Raw genomic sequence first — 20,974 nt, forward strand, 5'->3', positions numbered from 1 at the left:
GTGTATATTTCTTGGCCTTCAACATTACAAGCACACGAAAAAGACCTTGGGTAGATAACTTTTAGTTCTCAACATTAATTGGAGTTTATAACTATAATATTTTCTGTGCAGTATTTTCCTTGGGCCTTTGATTTTTTACACAATATTTGTGTGTGTGTGTGTGAGAGTGAGAGAGAGAGAGAGAGAGAGAGTGTAAATCTAAACGTGTGAAAAAAGTTATCTCTATTCGATGTCTCATTTTTTTATTATTTCTCATTATAATACCCCTCCCTCCATACTTGTTTCTCTAAAGCGCCTTCCATCGCAGGCTTTGTTGCAGGAGAAAGTCTTCTATGTAATAAGCAGTATACACCTTGGAGTATCGGCACTGTCACGTGTCTAAAAAAAAAAAAAAAAAAACAACTAAAGGGCAATAAGTTGAATATGTGAGGGTTAAAATGTGTGGGGGTTAGAATGTGTCAGGTTTAGAATGTGTCAGGGTTAGAATATGGATTACTTTCAATTGAAAGGTTACGCTTGTCAATTAGTAACTCTTCTTGTGTACAATGAGAAGTACTCACACCTCAGCCATTTAAAAAATAACTCGTAACAAACTTAATAGTTAAATTTTGGATAGTGATTAATGATTTTCTTATGAATAAACTTTGCCTAATTAAAGATGACTTAAGTTTAAGTTAGAAATATGACCTTATTTTTGAACACAGAGTCTGAGATATTCTAATTAAGCTTTAATAGAAATATAAATAGAGAAGATTTGAAAGATTTTAAAAAAATCAACAATCAGGAAACAGTAGTATGATTTCTTATTTCTTTAAAACAATTACAAGTAGTTAACGAAAAAAGCAAATAAATACAAAAAAGTAGTGACTTAAAGCCACATACACATATATATACACATATAGACACATATTTAAAATTATATCTATTCAAATTTTATACAGTAATGATTTTGTATGTATATATATATATATGTTATTAATAAAACTTGGACATGTCAAGAAAAACACACTCACGCAACACACATACTGCAAATACAATGTTTTTTTTTATTTGAAAATAATTTCTTTTGGAACACTTTCTGTATCCCTTACCTAAAACTGAGCATCATATTTCTCATCACCACTGCATTAACGAATCATAATAAGATTGTCTCCCTTATACAGCTCGAAAGTAGAAGCTACAAAAACAATGATGTAATAATGTAAGACTCAACTGTTTACTAATAGTGTTTAGTTGTTAGAAGAAGGGATCTTTTAGAATTCACCCAAAAAACATCTTTTCCAGAGTTTTACATGACACGTTTTTAATATATAATAGCAAGTACAAGACATTTAAAATTCATTTTCCAAAAGCAATCTGAATTCGCTTATTTGATGTTGAGGTGACTATAGGTAAGGTGATGGTCTTCTTGTCCAGTGTGATCCTCTTGGAACCGCAGAACATTGTATTCGTCCTCAGAAATGTTTGATGTATCCAGTACCTGCTGAAGTATGTGTATTTTATGTAAGAAAAACAAGTGAAGTATTTGGACGATTTTCTTGCATAAACTTCATCAACAATTAACAAGATTGATATAATAGTTACAAATAGCAGTTAAGGCAGAGTTACTTTCTTCTTTTGCTCAATGACATCGTTTTTGTATACACCAGGTGCATTTTAATCCGAAGCAAAAGTCTTAGCTTTATTTTGAGTGTGTGGCTGCTAAATAAACTCACCCTTGCATCAGAGCTCCCTGTTTCAGACTTAGCAGCCCATGGAGCAACATGATGCACACCCAGTCCAGAATCCGTCGGCACTTCAGTGACATTCATGTATCCAGTGACTAGAATAAAGAAATCAGACCGAAAAAAACCCAAATAAAGGTTTTTCAAGTTTTAAAACACTATTTAAGGTGCTTGTTTATTATACATGCCAAAACGTTAGCTCAATGGATAAATAAATCATTGAAATGTTAAAAGGAGGAGATCAACACTGTTTCTTTAATGTTTTCCCTACAACAACGTTACAAATCTTGTTTACTGTTGAGATGGGTCAGCTTGTTTTCTTTTCTTTTTAAATTCATTTAATTCCAATGTTTTAATTAGCCGTTATCTAGATTTACTGTACAAACCAGGTTCATACTGTTTTTGCAATAGATGCATTGTGAGTGACATCTTTTTGTTTAATTATTTAATGTGCCTAATAAATCTTATTTTATTAACACTACTTGCGTTGCTTTCTGTGTGTCACATTTATAGTTTACCTGGTCATTTTGGCCTTTATTAAAAGACAATATCTTAGCTGATATATTACATAATGGTCTACCTGGCACACCTTGACGACTCTGTTTGCCGAATCTTGTTGGCTTTGGCTTGATTGCCATCTTTTTTGAATCCATTCCTTTTTTTGTCATGTTAGCCTTATGACCGTTGCTACTCTTTGGTGCATACGATGTGTTGCTTGTTGCTTCAGTCACAGGCTTATCTCCTCCTGCAGTCGCTGGGCCAGCGATGGCGTACAGGTCTCCTGATGGCGCAGCAAAGTGTGCAGCTGGTCTCTGTGTCTCGAGTTTGTTATCGACTGCACGAAATGCAATGTCACATAATAATTCTAATCATTGTAATTCAGATTCTTACACGAACCATTTATTGCCCTTAACTATTCTTGTATTTCTTTCTATATGGGATTATTATATTACACTTATTTATTATGTATTTATTAGAAGACAATTATGAAAGCTGATATATTACATTCTGCTTTACTTGACCAGAGATGACGACTCTTTTCACCCAATCTTGTTGGCTTGGGCTTTATGGGCATCTTTTTTGATTCCGTCCCTTGATTGTTGTGGTAAGTGGTATTTTTAGTCTGATGACAAGGTAGTTTGTGTTGCATACGTTCTGTTGCTTGGTTAACTTCTCTTGCAGTCGCTGGGCCAGCGATGCTGTACAGGTCTCCAGATGGCGCTGCAAAGCGTACAACGGGACTCTGTGGTTGAAGAATGCTGTTTGCTGCACAGAGATGAGAGAACGGTACGATTTGGTGATTAATTACTGAAAATGAACGAAATATAACACTTTTCCTCTTATTTTGTTCGCTTTTCTGTTATCATTTAATGTGGTCAATCTTAACGCAGTGGTCAGTAAGTTCAATAAGAAGATGTAGTTCAATAAAAATAAATTGCACTCTTTTGACTTTTGTACATCATGACCGAAGGAGTAAAAATAATTGGCAATATAACAGACCATCTGAACCAAATGATGGACTATCGTAATATCCAAGACAAAAAAATACGTCTTATCCAGTTAAAAAATCTCGAAGATACCGATTGATAGTTGGAACAGTTCAATACTTAACAGTCTAAAATCCACGATGCTTTTCTCAAAGGCTAAAGTGTATGCACTACTGCCTTTGGCACAGGTTTTGCAGTAACGTATTTCGATTGAAGTATAAAAAGAAGTGTATTATAAGTTGAAGCTCTTTATGATGTTATAGTGAGTGACTGTTTAAACCTAACTTTTTTCTCTGCAGGGGTATCGAAAACAAAGAAGTATATATTTTGATCTTTGTTAGTAGCATAAACGTTATCTGTTAATCCCTGTCTTATTAGAAACTATTAGAGGAAATAAAATACAAAGAAAATATTTGGATTTTTTTCTTTATTATAAAGAACTAAACAGCGGCAGGTAGCATTGAGACTTACAGCAAGTCGTATCACGAACTGTGACATACTCATCTTCCCTGTGGTCACCAGTCGTTGTGCCTGCAATGGTGTAGATGTCTCCAGATGGGGAAGCAAAGCGGACAGTGGGGGTCTGTGTCTCGGGTTTGTTCATGGCTGCATAGGTATTCAACAAAAATGTTTGTGTTTATAATTATGAGTCTTCGTTAATAATAATTTCACATCACTGCCACTTACTGGATGTTACTAGTCATAAAATATATTTTATTATTTACTTTTATTATAAAGCTCAAATAACTTAAACTTTTAAAATATTGCATACCATACCCTAGTGTCTTTGTTGATTAAAAGGCTGTGGAACGGGATATTCTTTATACCATATATATATATATATAAAGACCTTCTGAGCTTTTTATGAAAATATTTTTAAATATATGTTTAAATCCCAATAATTGAAAGAAGCATTATACGAAAAATATTTGTAATTCTAGGTCTTTACGTAGCTATTGTCTTTGATTCTATGCTGTAGAAAAAGTTTCCAAAGGAACGCATTGTGTAAAACATCGTTAACTAATCAGAAAAATGAGAGGAGATTTCTTAAAAGTACAGATGAGTAGACTTAACAAAAGAACCAGCACTTACCTAAGTTCCGTTTGTCCAGAGAGATAAAATCCAAAATGTCGTAAATGTAATAAAGTACAACAAATATACAAAGTCGTTTTAATAAGCAGAGAACTTTTAAATCGTACTCAGTTAAAAATAAACACTTCTGAAATTTTAGCCGAAGAAGCTAAATAGTAAACTTTACCGTTCTGGTCTCTTTTTCTTGCATAAAATGTATTTTAAATGGATTTAGGGAAATGACCCAGTCCTCTCAGACAATAGATGTCTTATTAACTTACAGTAAGGGAGGCATTAAGATTTTTCACCCTTGCTGCCATGCCTTCTCCAACTAAAGTATCTACTTCACAGGTGGGTGAAAGGACTTCTTCGGGTTCAAAACTTATAAGTGGACCCCGATACAATAACCGTTAAGGTGTTTAACTTACATCACATAAACTATATAATGAAGCAAATGATAAATTATAAATTATTACAAACTAATAAGATCTTATGTGTTAAAAAGCAAAGATTGAAAGGTTGTTCAAACAAAAGATATTTGTGAAACAGAAATGTTGCTGACCTTTTCGTCGTTTGATAAAAAGAATGATAACTGCTACAATGACAACAAGAAGAAGCACAGCCACAACACTGCCAGCTATTACTCCTCCATGATAAGGATTATCTGTAAAGATCCCAAAGGGAAACATGATGAACAAGTTAAATAATTTAACTTTATGATATGATATGAAGGGTAAAAAAAGTTATTGGCAAGTCAAATTTTAATTTTTACCATTTACAGACTTTTTGCATGTATTCATGTATGCTCTGCTTTTATCGAGGACTTGTTATGCAGCAAGTGTTTAACAGTTTGTTGTTTGTTATAAGTTTTATATTAAGTAATGTTCTAACACGCTGTTACAGCATGTTTTGATAATATCTATTTAAAACAAAAACAAGCGGAGTTCTTACCTGTATATGTCAATTCCCCTGTCCATACAAAGTTAGGACACGTGGTTTCAGGTGAAATTTTTTATATAGATGTGTTTTAAAATATATTTCATAGGGTCTGCATAAATGTCTTCAATAAATCAGTTATACTATCTTTACTTTAAGCAAACTTTAGGTTGTAACTTATCCTCCACTTCTAACATGCTTACGTGTAGGTTTGAGGACATAGATACTTGTAGATGACACTTGTGGAAAGATCTGGTTGCTTGCCGTGCACTCGATTGTCATCTGGTCTGCTACAGGTGATGTAGGGAGCGTGCACCTGTTAGTGGTTTCGTTGTGAGTCTCGTTTTCACACACGATGTTCCACCGAAATAGGGCAGAAGGGTAAACATCACTGGCTGTGCACACTAACACAGTCTTGGTCTCATTGCCAGATGTTTCTTCGCTGCTGCTGATGTAAGTTACCGTGGGCCCAACTGTGTAATAACGAGATTAATCTATATATATATATACTGCATTTTATTAGCTAAAAATGATGTCCCCTAGCAGCAGCAACAGAAGACAAAAAGTGAAGTAAAAAATTGGTTTCTTAAACGCATGGTATATGCTGGGTTAATGCAGACATTTATGAGACTAAACATAATAAAAAATCTGAGCACAGATTTAAGTAATACAAGAAAATGAGTGTCTCTTAGTAACTTTTGTTGTGGTAAACGGCAGCTTGAAAATAGGTATAAAATATTAAAATTGCAAAATATGACTTACAAGCAACGAGAATTGTGTATGGAGTTGTATAGTTGACTGATCCCCATGTCAGACTACATGTTGTGACGGTACCGTTTCTTTCTCGATTTATACCTTCAATAACAAAATGTTCCTTGCTAGATTCAGCCCATCCAATCTGTGCAGGTGGATTTCCAAGATTCGATGTAAAGCATGTGCAGATCATATTGGATCCTTCAAGGAGCATCTTTGAACAGTTGTGCTGAGGTTCGTCTGGTTTCTCTATACATGAATGCCCATACCCAAATGAATTACATGAAACAAGAAATTACACGAGAATTTGATATTATCATTAAAATTGCTCAAATACTTTTAGTCGCACTACTTCCAATCAATTTACATACAGACTACTAAGCAGAAACCACACACACACATGCATATATACATATCTTGCACAGGAAAGGGAGTCAAGCTGTTGTGAATGCCATCAGTGCAGTGACACTGAATGGTGGGTTCAAAAGCAGAAACGAATTACTTCCTAAAGGTAGCAAGAGAGGATTAAACAAATAGGAACAGTATATTATTGTGAGATTTTATACCGATGACAAATTCTGATATTAGTTATGAGTAGCTAGATTGGCAGACACTGAGATCAAAGGGAGGCTACTTTTAAAACTGTGGCCTACCTAACTAGAAGTAAATAAAATGTCATAAACAGCTTAGTGGAGGAAACACGAGAAGGTCCACGCCGAAAAATGTGGGTAGCATTCTCTCAAATTTAATAACAACTGTCTTTCTCTGAACATTCGGTAAGCTACTCAGAACCTCATTTAAGTCATCCACTCTGGAGACACTGCAAAGTTTCGGCAGCCTTCAGCGACAAATATCTACCAACCATCCTAATATGTCGAAAAGGGAAAGTTGGATGCATTACACATGTTGTTATGTTGTTGTGTACGTTACATACAGTCGGGCACCTAGGTATACACCATGCTTAATAACAATCATTAAGAAGATTTTAAAATGTGAACAAGAACACGCTCAGTTGTTGAAATTCTGTATGACTGTAATGTCATCATCCTTATTATTATATTATATAATTATATTATATTATATCTGCGTTATCCATGAGCTGCCGAAGAACAATATACTCATGTTATTTCAAGAGAACTAAGAAATTAGACAGTCACTTCAATTTTTCTAATTATCAAAATTCTTAAGAAAGTATCTGAAGTAAACTATTTTCTTACCTATATAAAGAGACTTTGAGAACTGGTCTGCTGGGTGTGAAGATACATCAATGCTATAGGTATAATTTCCTGTGATGACAGGCACTTGACGCACAAAAGAACAGTTTATATAAACGAAAGATTCAGTTGGTTTATAACCTGCAATACTTTGCACTCCAGGTATCTCTTCTTCTTTTTCCTGTACACAAGTAGAGTTTAAACATAGATTTTGAAACAACAGACCAATTAAGCATTTAATGGATGTACTATTCGTAAGAAAAGTCATATACTTTAAATGTGTAAAAACAAATTACAGGTAGTAAAAGATAAGTTTGTAACTTAAAATTTGCTTGAAGTAAAGTTATTGTAGTTGATTCTGTAACGATATTTATTTAGATCTTATAAAGCATATTTTAAGAGATAAATATATATTTATTTATTTTACAATTCTGTCATCTAAAAAAAACCCATATTCTAAATATTCTAACTTTGTATGCACATGCGAATTGACATACACAGGTAAGTGTTCTACTTGCTTTTGTTTTAAATAGATATCTTCTAAACATATACTAACAGTACGGCCTGATCAAGCTTAAGAAATTGAAATTTATATATTGCATTTTGCTGTTTTTTAATCAGCGAGATTTTTGTGTAACGAATAGTAAGCGGAATTGAAGGAATGCACCTCGGTTTTTAGGATCCAGTTGCACGAGCGTTTCTTTATTGATGATAGCCACTGAACTGTACACACTCCGGACACAATCCACCCTGACAGCTGTACACTGCAGCTGTTAGTATTGATGCTGATAGGAGCTGAAGACAATGTTTCGTTCTCAGAAATAAGTATACCTCACTGTCAGTAAAAAACGATGAACACAATTCTACCCATAAAGGGTGATGTAGAACAGCGTTGACTAACAAATTAAAATTATTACTGAACTTTAACCCCTAAAAGTCTTGATCGATCCAAGACTACTCACACACTAACTTACGCCTCAATTAGAAGTAAAAGTATTTCGTACTATAGCCAGTCAGCATGGCTAAATGCAGACCATATGCAATCTGTAAACAATTTAGTACAAACTCACTAAGAAAAACAAAGATAAAAAATACACTTCCATTACGTCACATATAATGACAATTTGTGTTAGCCCTCACATTGAATGATCACAAACAGATTAAAGTACACCAAAAAGGTGGAAATTTTACACAATTGAGATCAGGCCCTGAGTATGGGACCCTTATACGATTTGTATTCTTAAAGCAACAACTTTATTATGCATCAGTAAAACCTGTAATGTAGAAAATTGATTGATATACCTACTTATTACTTTTAACTTGTAAACAATTGTATGCCTCATTGTTCCCCATCGTAACCGACATGTATACGTGTTGTCACTCTCTTGTCGCTGAATATTTTGAAGGTGTAACGTGTCGTTATTCACTTCGTCCCACAGAAACTCTGCTGGTTGACTTCCTACATAAGAGGACCTGCACTTACATGTCATACTGGATCCCTCATAAACAGCAAAGGTACAATTGTGCGTAGATTGCCCTGGACGCACTGCACATTAAAACACAAAATTCTAAAAATTCAAAATGTAACAAATGTTCTTCTTCTGTTTTTTTATACAGACTTTAATTCACTACACCTTATGTACCTTATCGATGCAAATTTGTGAAACTGTAAGGTAACATTAAATTCAGAAATGTAAAGATCTTGGTTTACCTATATGAAGAGATTCTGAAAACTGATCATCTGAATGTGATGACACTCTTATGCTGTAGCTATAATCTCCCGAAATGACTGGCATGTCCTGCTCAAAAGAACAATTTCTTCTCTTGTAACGAACAGAATCGACAGTAACAAAACTCGAAGAGCTGAGTAATCCCTTTAAGTCATCTGTTGTAGTCTGGTAAGAAGACTGAAAGAGAAATTAATAACATTAAAATGTTTTACAAGTAGTGTGTTCTTGCAGGTTTTTTTCATATGACAAGAACACTTAGCTAATACTAAGATTCTGAGACACTTGTGCGTTGACCGCATATTTTGTTCATTAGTTGACTAAGGAGAGACATCGACATAAATCACCTGATGGCTGACGCGCCACAAACAATTCGGGATGTCTTTTTTTGTATCCAGCCACTGAATTGTACACACTCCATACACCTTCCATCCCGACAGCTGTACTTGGCATGTCTTGGGAACGATGCTGACAGGCACTGAGTACAACATTCCGAGCAAAGAAATAAATAGTCCAGAGTGGGGTTTTTTCTTATATGCAAGATCACATTCACCCTAATTTAATTTAGAGCAAAAAGTCATATAAAAGTTAACAAAAACAAATTTTGAAATCTTTATTTTATAAATTTTTCACCAAATGTTTATATAGAATATATTTTTTATTTTTAAATCGTTATTGAAGAGATAATTATTAGTGTAGTTTATTCCTTGTGATTCCTGGAGGAGCACAGAGCTGAAACAACACCTAGCCAGCGGACCTGGTATAGTTTTGAGATAAAGTTTACCTTAAATTTAAAATATTAGAAACATTTGTAATTTTGGTACTCTTTGATTTATAGTAAACAGATTCATACTAATGGAATAATTATAAAACAATGTACTTTTCGTGATGCTCATGACTGATTGAAATAACACCTTGGAACATCTACTTTAATGTCTGACATGAAAACTTATAATTTAATTGGACCTCTCACTTAAATAACTACATGTATGATTTCCTGGTATGTCGGGAAGTTCACAATCAGATGGGTCTAAAAATATTTTACTGTAAAATGAAAGCTAAAATCTTCTTTAAAATTATTTTTTAAACCTCGTATTGACAAGGGTTACGCTGAGACACCTCCTACTCTAGTTTACACCATAGAAGACGGCTATAGTTTATGCGTCTGTTGGATCAAACCCACCTACAACTTGCAGTTTGCACGTGGCTACTATGTTCCCCTCACTGCAGCGAAGAGAAAAATCTTGATGTCTTGTGAGATTCCTGATGCACAGCGTGCTCTCATATTTCTTTCCTGAAATCGCTTTCACTTGTAAGAAAAATATGGAGCCATTCAGGGATGTACAAACATTGCCACTGCAAAGACCGATGTCCTTCATCGTCCAGTAGTCACTGCCATCAAAAGAAGACCATTCTACCTGGTGAGTGTACTGACCGCAGGTAAAGCTAACCTCAGTGTCTTCCGTTACATCTCTAACACCAGATGGACAATCATGGATGTAGAGACCTGCAAAATAATGGTATACTTGCACAGATTATACTGAACTCGTTGATCAAACCAATAAAAGCTGAAATGTAAAAAAAATGTTAGTCGTGTATTTACTAGCACAAATATCATTTCTAGAGCGGTGCATATTAACTTTTCAGTTAAGGAGGCTTAGACGTTCGAATAAACTTAATAATAAAAAGAAAAAGACAGTACGAAAAAAGAACAGCGAATTAAGTAAAAAAAAATAAAATGGGAAATGTTTGTGTTAAAGACAGCGAAAAATTAGCAAAATAAGCTAGCATAAAGCAAGACGACAAGGCTATTTGGTTAAAAAAAATAAATAAATAAATAATAGCATTTTCCACATAAGTACACCTTCTTGATATTTTTAGCCACTTGGAAAACGACGATAAAGAGCAGAAAAGGCGTATTTGTAATTATTTTCCTCAAAAGTTTCAATCCTTAGATATGTGAAGCAGCGGAGAACCAGACTATTATAATGTAGTCTAGTCATTAATCCTAAATCGTGAAAAGCACAGGAGACAACACATTGAACATGTTGACTTCCTTATTTACAGCTTTCCTGTTCTGACTGAGACAACTGGTGAACGTCTCACAACTTTGTAAATACACTGTCAGAGCAAACAGTTTACAAGAAGGAAGTAAATATTTGGAGTGTGGTGCACACGCTGAAACTTCCTTTTAAACAAGGGTGTGTCATCTAGTGTTTGATTCTTCAATGGTACCATAACCCTCACAAAGTTATAGACAGCTCATGTTTTTCGGCACAGAATGTAATTGAAACACTATACTAAATTCGTGTTGAATGAACTAAAAGCTATGTGACTGACACTTCTACTTTGCAGTTGTTTTTCCTCTCTTGAATTTGTTTCACAGTGTCTTTAATTTCTTTTAAAACATACATTATGTTAATCTGAGTCTTCGACATGTTTACAGCCGTGTATGAACAGTTCGACAAAAATGTAACAACCGTAATTTCTTTTAGAAATAGCAGGATTTTGTTCAGTAACAAATTTCCTTTTTATATCAGCTGTTATAAATAAAATAAAGATACTATTCAAAACATTTCAAATCATTCAGCAACGGTTAAGTGTTTCGTTACCAAAACTATGCCCTCTTATTACTGAAACATGGTTCGCAAACGATTTAAATTAGTATTGTGTTTACATACAGAAAAACAACGATCTCGTACCTGTACAAACCGGTAAACCAAGCAGTGCACCAACACAGAGTATCCAACTTCCACAAACAGCCATCACTTCCATTGGTTTATAAGAAGAAACTTAACAAAAATCTCATAAAATTACACACAGGAATAACACATAACAAAGCGACATCAAATATCTTATTACATACAGTCAAAGATTAGTTTGCCTGCAGAGTGCCGGGCAGAAAGACAACTGTACATTACTTACTTCAAAACTTGTTACATCCTTGTTCAATCTCTCATTGCCATCTAGAGGCGTGTGTGATATTCCGGAACTGATTAAATACCTTATAATGCTCATGCACAAGTGCAGGCAGTGCTGTCACTGTCGAGATAGCATGTAGAGGATCAAATGGGATGCTCATATAGTATCTTTTGTTACACATAAACTTGCTTCTACCAAGGCCAACATTAGTTACTCTGATGTATTCTGACTGTGCTTTCATATGAATGTATACATTACAGTTTATTTAGTTATTATGCATTAAAAAAGTAATTAAAATAAACATTAAACGTAAATACATCTCTTGCACTTTTAAGTCACTTACCAAAAAGTAAAATAAAAAGTGTATAAATGCTACCAAAAATAGTGACAAACGAATAAACTACAATTTTAAATATCAAGGAAACGATCGAAGTACAAAAGACGAAATGATAATTATAGATAATAATATCATTATATATTAACACAATTTTTACATGTTTATATCTTTTTATGAAGCGTTTTATTCTGCCTAATACAAACCATGTATCACTGGGTGATAAGAATCACTAGTGCGACTTCCTCAATGCATGTATGAAGCCAAAAAATGTTTATTTGTACAAAATAAAATATGTGTGCATATGTGAGACATATCCTCACAAAATGATGTGTGTAGGGAAACAGCAAAAATCACATTTGAACAAACAACAGTCTTTATCTTAGTCTGAAAATTGAAGACAACATTGCAATTATTTCTATTTAGAGACCTTCATTATATCAATGGCAGTTCAGAGACTTTGTCTTTTCTTTAAAAGCAGGGGCAGATACTATAAATGTGTGCACAATAGTTTGGCACAATCATCAATGTGTTACCTTGATATAACTGATGTTATTCGCACAACCCAACTGTAAGTTGTAGCAGCAGAAGTACATCAGTAGATAATGAGTCCTGTTTCTCTGATTATAGTTGTCTCCCTTTATAACTGCAACACGTCTTCATATAACAAATGTTCATACACATTACAAGTTACTTACGCCTTTGTGATAAGACTTTTATGGGTTCTTATCAGTTACATTAATTTCCGACTGACCAAAAATAATTAGTCGGGAGATGAAACATAGTTCAGTAACTTAAAAGAACAGAAAAAAACCACACTTGAACCGCTGGTTTCCTCTCAGTATGTTCATATACCAGTAAGAGGTTTAGTAAAATATGCCGACATGACTAAGTGACGCACGCCATTCGAGGGTTCTTAATAGCTTTCTCTTTAAATTGTGTATATTCGACTATCTGCTAGGTTAGCATTGAGGCCTAAAACCATGAACAGGATGTGACTCACTTTCATTATTTCCAAACACGACTCTGTGCATAGTAAGTTATTTAAAACGAAATACATTTTACCACTTTTTAGACACCTTCTTTTTTTCTTTCCTTAAATGCAACTTTTCGTTCAGCCACAGTTGCACACACACACACTCCTTCCTCGTTGTTTGCATGGGCGTATAGTTGGTTCTTAAATACCAAGCTGCCTGTACTCGTATATCTTACCTTACATGGTGTAGTGTTGGCATGGTACAGAACATTCAAGTTTTGCTTTCTGGGTTTTCTTAATGAATATTTTTGATCCGTGATTAGTTCAATCCAGAAATATGAGACTCGGATACTGAAACTGACTGTATACTTACTGTTAAGTCATAAGAGAAGGATCTATGTTGTGTATGAGTTTATGTCGCATGATCTAACCATTAAGCAAACGCACTAATAATATTTTTTACTTGTAGCCGGTTAGAATTAAAAAGAACAGTGAATTGTAGTAGGTCAAAACAAAAATGCACTCACCTTATTTCGGTACTCCAAAAGTATATGCAGTAGGAAAAGCGGAACGGGCGACGGATTTGTTAACTAATTTAACAATTTTCAAAATATCGAAACGATTATCCAAATCTTCAAAAGAAGTAAGAACGACCTTTTCGTCAAGTAAATAGCTTTAGCTTTTAAACTGAAAAATCGCAAGAATCTAAATCATCACTTTTACTCTCGGAAGATAACCAAACTACGTCTCTAATTTAATTGAAGTGACGAGAGGCCGAGCTCCACCTAGCGCCAATAGATAATTTCGCACACGTGTACGAAAACACTCACCAAACTTGAGCTCAACCCGAGACATACACTAATCTAACCTCGATATTAAGACTCCACACAGGAACACAATACATACATAAACTTCTAATTTAAAAATTAAAACAACAACCAAAAAAACCAACAACAACAACAAAAAAAGCAAACAAACAAACGCTGATGACAAGTAGGAGAAGACGTGACGAATTGAAAAATTGAAAACAAAATTAATAAATAACCCTCTTATCCTTGCCTACTCTGTGGTTATTTGAAGAAACCTTTTTTATTTACTTATTATTAAAGCGAATGTGTGTACAGTATACAGTATTTCAATACAATAATCATAATGTTATTTTCTCTGACTTTGCATAGTTTAAGTAAACCCGCTTACTGTTTCGTCGCTTGATGCAAAGAAAGATGAAAGCTCCTACGACAGCAAGAGTGCCAGCTGCTACACTGCCACCGATAATAATTTCTTGAACACGGTTATCTGTAAAGATTCAAACAGAAACATAAGTTGATAATATGACTGATTCAAGGATGAAACTATGAGAGGTAAAACAAAATAAGTTGATTATATCACAGGATGTGCTTGACCACACAAGGCCTTACCCAACCTGACAACAAGCTCCGTTAGGACTTGAAAGCGAGAAGGGAACTAACTCGCGCATTGCCAAAGAAGGGGTTACCGCTCTTTGCACATAATCATCCTTTACCCCTTGTTTTGCTGTGCTGTTCATGGGATAAGAGAGTATGCTGACTACCATTTTCTTTGATGACTAATGAAGCTAAAGATTTTTAAGTTTTGGCACAATTTTTTTAGTTTTTATTCTTAAAAATCGTATCAACAATGATTGCCTACATTCTTTAAAATCTTTGTATGTCTCCAGATTCCTTTGCACACACTCGCTAAGGCCTTTTTTGTTTCCTTTCGAACCTACTGGAGCAGTTAATCTGGAGCTCTCTAGACGTTCTACACAACAGTATAAATTTATTCCTATCTAAGGGGAAGTTTGCTAACCTTTGTCTAACCATGTTGGAATACTTTAGTGTCTAAGCTGAGTTGGAACGTCCAAAGAAATTTGCAGTATAAATTAACAGTGGTGCTTTTTGAAGGAAGAGGATGATAGTTGATTCCTTGTTTTAATGTCTTAAAACGTATCTTCATTAGTCAGTAGGCTATTCTACTGACCCATTGTGTTTTTACTTTCTCTTTGCAAGAAAATTTGTTCTCGATCTAGTTTTTTTTCTGCGGTTGTTTGTTTCATCTTAGGTGACATCGTTTGATATTTGTTAACTTGAAGGCGTTCCCGGAACTGCCTTTATTTTTTATACATTGCTCATTAATGTTAGGATTTTTTTCAAATTATCAGCTCTCGAAGGTCTTCTTTGTCAAGTAAATTCGGACAAAAAATGTAGGCGCTGTTTATGTTTGCGCCTGCATAGCTGTACACACATTTCATTAATTTCCTGTGTGCCAAATTGAGTTTACTGTATGTTTGATTGACTATAATGTAAAGACATGCTTACATTTTGGCTTTAAAATGTAAATACCTGATAGAGACATGTCCGTGGAGGTTTGATAGGTCGCCGTGTTTTCGACTGTTACACTGTCCTCTTCGTGGGCTGTACATAATAAATAAAGAAGATTATTGCTGTGGATTGGTATACTCATGGAGTGTAATAAACACAAATCTGCCAATAAAATGTTCCAAACCGAAGCGTTAAGTATGATAGTGGAGATTATGTGTCTATCGAGAAGACTGTACAATGCTAGATTACGAAAACCTATTGATTGCCAAGAGAAATCATGTAATCTAGCTGTGTATAATCTTATATAAAACCCAGTACATACACAGACATCTGCTTATATTTATTTTTTCTAATACCCATGACACACACATACTTATATCTATATATATATATACTTATGCCTATATATATATATATAATCACCCCTTCCCCACAAACTTTCTTGCGATGCATTAGTTCCCACACAAACATTTGACTGAACAGCACGACAGTTGCAGCTAGTTTTGATGATAGAAAGTTAATACTGTATATAGTTCCCTCTTTAAAAGAATAATCCACCAACCCACCCCCACCTCTAAGATCGCTGTATATATAGTAGTGAGTCTTCATGAAATGGTTGACAGAATTTTTCATATAAGGGAAAAAATAAACAAAAAACAAAATACATAAAAAATTAACTCCACCTAGATTTTAACATAGTCGATCATGTCAAACGAAATTAATGGTCACTTGTTATATGGTTATATATGATTATATGGTTTCGCTTGGCAATAAATAGGTTTTCCATGAAAGATTTGACAGAAAATTGATCATATTAGAGAACGAAAACATCCCAAAGCAAAACAAATCAAGAAAATGAAAAATGACCCACTCTCAGCTTTGAACACGCCAATTGTCAATCTCTAGACGTCGCTCGTAACCACTAGGCCACAGAGACGAAGTTGTAAATCTCTCTAATCTAACCTATTTGTAGTTAAACATCGTCTGTGTTGTGCTGGGCTCTCATTTATTTTCCTATTACCTCTCATCAGTTTTAGGCCTTGAGTTATTTTGACTGTTGCAATTAATTTAATGCAGCCCTTCATAGTGTTTAATAGTTGTTGAATTAGTCCCAGAACAAGTTTCATAGCTTTTTTATAGCTTTCAAAGATTGAAGCGAAGGGTTTGCACTTAGCACTGTTATCTTAGCTCGCTGACGTCACGCTTCCGAAGTTTTTCCCTTCATTGGGACGTTTAGGAAAGAAAATCAGCGGCCCGGCCTTGGTCAGTGGAGTGTTTTCCTTCTTCTTTTTCTTTTCTCTTAATAAAGAAAGGTTTGAAGAAGGAACACCCAAGCATTACACCTGCAGATGTTAAGGTTCAAGTCTCCAGCATACAATTTCCAGACCGAAGGTAGGCCGGGCCGTCGGGGTAGTTGGCCAGGTGATGATGATGATGATGATGTAGTTTTGTAGCGCGCTAGTATCCGCATCACAAAGATGCGCTCAATGCGCAGGTGTCACAGGACCGGTGGACACAATGATTTATCGCACATCGTTTAGAAGAATGCTCGTTCATTGAGGTCTCTGGATTAATGTGCCACTTGGGGGACCTGCAAGCAAGTTGGATTTGACAGTAAAGAGGTGGATATGTTACTGATGTATGGCTACTCTGTGAATGGAGAGGATGGGGCCCGCCGCTGGCACTACAACCTCTAACCCCGAAGTGAGAGATGTCGAAGGAGGTTTTTTCCTATAGTTACCTCACGACACAGTGAAACTTTCTCTTCCCGCCTCTCCATCACCAAGCAAACTACATTAGTCTACAACTCTATACAAGGGGTGGGCTTCAGTACGGCCTGATTATGCCTTTGGATCGGCATCGTCTGCCACAATGTAAAATGCACTTGTTTTCTTTTTTTTTTTTTTTTTTTAATCAGCCTTGGTTAATTTGCTAAAAATTTATTATATCAAGTACAGCAGAGTTAGAAATCGGCAGTCTGTAGCATTCTTACACAGAGAAAGTAAAAAGATAAATACTAATAACAGGCTGACATGTCTGATGGAGTCGCTAGAGGGCAAAGGGGACGGCTGCCTTCAAAGGAAAGTGAGTGACTTAAAACAGCTTCACTTTACAGAACAATTTCGGCAGGTGAAAGCCATTATGCACTCATTTGTTGCCCATTTCATTATCGCTAGGTTTTGTGTGTATTCACCTTGCGTTGGGTTAGGGTAGGGAGAAAAGTTAATGCCACTGGGAAGTGGTGGAACTCGGACAACCGTAGCCAAAGAAGCTGACACCTTAAAGAGGGACAAGCAGACGACCACCGGCGATGTACCAGCGGCGCGTGCAATAAGATATCGGCCGGCAGGTCATTATCGTCAAAGGTCAAACACCGGAGCCCGCAAAAAGAAATAGGGATCAACAAGACAATGCCAAAGGGCAAAAGCCAAAACCAAAGGCGCGGATGAGAGTCAGTGTACGGTGTTCAGATTTTTAAAGACATGCGGGACATTGATGGACTTGCCAGAAAGCGGGACATTGGGCGTCCCGCTCGGACATTTTATGAGAAGGTGGGACATGAGGTCAAAAGCAGGACGTCTGGTCACCTTAGCTTAGAAAAAGAAAAATAATTGTCTTCGTTCAGCTTATTCTCAGCTACATGTTCCCGCTAGTTAGATAACAATCATCTTGCCTTAACTTCAGCAAGCTTGGGTAAAGACACTGGACTTGTGTAACACCAAGGGGTAACACGACACCCTCGACAAGCCATTTAGCATCTCAATGCAAACACGTGATATTGTAATAATAATCAAGAAAATACAACTTATCTTTAAAACCATTGTTAAAAAATTTAAATTGCATTTAAGAACTTTTGTGTTGTCGCGTAATTGTTCGTAGAAGTTCCAGTAATTACATTCACATTTGAATAGAATAGCACTTAAGGTTAGATTGTAAATAAATCTTGAACTTGTTTACTTACATGTTACATTCAGGTTGAAAACAATGGTTTAATTTATTAGACCATTTGGCCCCCATATCATTCGACACGTGAAATGTTCTTCGTTCATTTCTCTTCTTACACTTTTGAGCAGAAGTGTTGCATTATGAATTCCGTCCCACTCAATGTGTGCAGGTGGACTTCCAGTTGTGTGAGAATAACATTCACAGCTTACATCTGATCCCTCAAAAACATGATTTGGACAGTTGTGGTTGTGTCTTACAGGATACGGCTTAGCTGAAGTAGTTAATAGAAAATAACAGTACAAACGGCAGTCAACACAGGTAGAATAAAATTTATCAATTATAAATAAAACGATATTAGTATACACTGTTGGAAATACATATTAATACAAAAATTGTCTTACCAATGTACAAAGTTTCCTCGAAATAGGCACTGGTGTTTAGCGATACATTCATACTGTATGTGTAGTTACCATCGTCAAGAGGCATTGGTTTTGTGAATAAACAAACTCCATCAATGTTACTCTTTGAGTTTCTTTTGGAGTAGTTCTTGGGTATGATTTGTAAACTCCCAAATTCCTGAAAATTATTATTGCTATAATTTTATTTCGAACTGCTGAAATCGCTAGCTAACATATCAACCTGAAATACTTTGAGTCGAAGAATGTTTTCTGATGTTCTCGTGTAATAAATAAATAAATAAATTTATGACATAGCAAAATAACAGTTATAAATAGGATCACATTTCAGAGCTAAATAAAGTATTATCGGGGTACATGTAGAGCAGGGGTGGGCAATTAATTTTCCCAAGGGGCCGCATGAGAAATTGGGGTGGTCTTAGGGGGCCGGACTAATATAGTTAACTCAGTTTTACCCAACACTGTGTATATAGTATATATACTGGTGGGCTGGGGAGCGGGCCGGCTGGTCAGAGACAGGAGGCGGGCCTGATCCGGCCCGCGGGCCGGCCTTTGCCCAGGTCTGATGTAGAGGCATAGTATATAAACAAACGGTAAAACACACACACACAAATGGCGGCTAAGAAATTTAAGTCTGACAGGGATTTCGAGACTGTAAACATTTACCAAAATTAAAGTGTTAATAGTAAATATATTTACTTTCTTGTTATTATTATTTGTCCATCCGCACGTGTACTTGTTGTCTGAAGAGAACATCTGCGTTAATGTGCATCTTCCGGTCACCATCCAGTTTGAAATAGATACACTGCAGCTGCCAGCCTTGTATAGTGGAGGGACTAGATAGAAAGTGTGTTGCAGGGCGTATATGAAATGCCTGTTCGGTAAAATGATGTCTGATAAACACTGAGACAAGAAAATGCTAATGTTGTTTACTTTCTGCAATAAAATCAAATGTCTCAAGCCTGATCTGCGAGCCTCTATTTAAGAACAAGAAATACCGATTATAATAGCTGTCATCACCGACTAAAGCATCAACTAATAGTGTGATGACTACTGCACAGGCGTGAGAGCTCCCTACATCAATCTTGGGAAACTGTCCCTACTAAGCCAGCATTCATCCGTCAGTCTATAACTATTCCTAATGGTGAAGATAGAAATCCCAGTATGCAAGAATGATTTAAAAATATGAAAAAAATAAAGTTCTGTCATTCAAAACTGTATAAATATTTTTTAAAGTTCCTTGCTCGACCTCTTATTTATTTATATTATGCTGAACATATTTATGAGAGTAATCAAATGGTATCCTACATATGTTTATGTTATACTCCCAAAACATAAGCCAGTATAAACAAATATATACAAACATTTCTATACCGATACACAGTGATGAGTGGGACGCTATACATGGCATAGACCCATTACATTCTGTGTGTTAAGTACTCAACTTACCGATTATTCTTAAGTCGCATGAGTAATAACTGCAAACTAATGTGCGAGCCGAGTTCCTCGTGATGTTCTTTATCGTCAGCCTGGATGTGTACATCTTACGATTTTCAAGCTTCACTTCATCTAGTCGAAACTGGTTATCCCGTGGTGTGCATGACCCAATACTGCAAACACCAGAATAGAGCTTCTGCCCCTTGTCATCATAAACAGTCCACTGGGGTCCTTGTATCCAGTATTCACCGCATGTGAAAACTGGATCTGAGTTTTCGACAGCGTCTACACTACCATGTTCACATCCGCGTATGGACAATTCTACAAAAATAATATATATTTGTATATATTAAAAACTAAGGTTAATAAGCCTATTGTTAAATATCATACATTTGATTCATGAGAAATTTCTCTTTTTATCAGCGATCACCGACAAAATTAAGAAACCATTCCAAACAACGAAAATCATTAAGCAGAGAAAGAATAGAGTATGCTGTTGACAAATTATAACTTCTACTAAATTCTGAAACATCTGACTGGAAAATCGTTCATCTAATATTATCTTTACACACAAAAAAGATCCAGTACCTGAACAAACCTCTGAAGCAAGCAGTGAACTATAACATAGTATCCAAAGTCGCGAACCAGCCATCATTTTCCTCGGTCTATTAGAAAGAAAGCTAAAGATGGAG

The 20,974-nt window shown here is 35.5% G+C and overlaps 1 protein-coding gene across 11 annotated transcripts; it reads right to left on the bottom strand.

The window, feature by feature from the left end:
- Window positions 1-874: 874 nt before the first annotated feature.
- LOC112567845 lies at window positions 875-20,603 on the bottom strand. Of its 11 annotated transcripts, none has more exons than XM_025244687.1 (21): window positions 20,295-20,603; window positions 19,545-19,681; window positions 18,831-19,005; window positions 18,446-18,700; window positions 15,505-15,576; window positions 12,705-14,440; window positions 11,615-11,704; window positions 10,096-10,419; window positions 9,260-9,390; window positions 8,897-9,092; window positions 8,492-8,731; window positions 7,853-7,980; window positions 7,189-7,366; window positions 5,981-6,220; window positions 5,422-5,691; window positions 4,845-4,946; window positions 3,683-3,817; window positions 2,730-2,990; window positions 2,305-2,559; window positions 1,716-1,822; window positions 875-1,483 (listed from the first exon to the last, which is right to left on the bottom strand). In XM_025244687.1, exons 7-21 carry the CDS (start codon window positions 11,685-11,687, stop codon window positions 1,367-1,369), a joined length of 2,757 nt encoding a protein of 918 aa, XP_025100472.1. In that variant the 5' UTR covers window positions 11,688-11,704; window positions 12,705-14,440; window positions 15,505-15,576; window positions 18,446-18,700; window positions 18,831-19,005; window positions 19,545-19,681; window positions 20,295-20,603; the 3' UTR covers window positions 875-1,366. The 11 variants fall into 11 exon arrangements, with proteins under 11 accessions (XP_025100472.1, XP_025100470.1, XP_025100476.1 ...); XM_025244685.1 differs by having other exon boundaries at window positions 11,838-14,440; XM_025244691.1 differs by having other exon boundaries at window positions 875-1,480; window positions 2,314-2,559; window positions 11,615-14,440.
- Between the last annotated feature and the right edge of the window lie 371 nt (window positions 20,604-20,974).

The sequence above is a fragment of the Pomacea canaliculata genome, linkage group LG7 (assembly GCF_003073045.1).
Source record: "Pomacea canaliculata isolate SZHN2017 linkage group LG7, ASM307304v1, whole genome shotgun sequence".
NCBI classification, from domain to species: domain Eukaryota; kingdom Metazoa; phylum Mollusca; class Gastropoda; order Architaenioglossa; family Ampullariidae; genus Pomacea; species Pomacea canaliculata.

Bases quoted from the DNA above. Each gene is read 5' to 3' on its own strand.
- LOC112567845 (XM_025244687.1), bottom strand. From the start codon at position 11,687: ATGGAAGTGATGGCTGTTTGTGGAAGTTGGATACTCTGTGTTGGTGCA. The intron at 4,947-5,421 runs GTAAGCATGTTA...GGATCTTTACAG, and splicing joins CTATGTCCTCAAACCTACAC to ATAATCCTTATCATGGAGGA. The intron at 3,818-4,844 runs GTCAGCAACATT...ATACCTATGCAG, and splicing joins TTTTATCAAACGACGAAAAG to CCATGAACAAACCCGAGACA.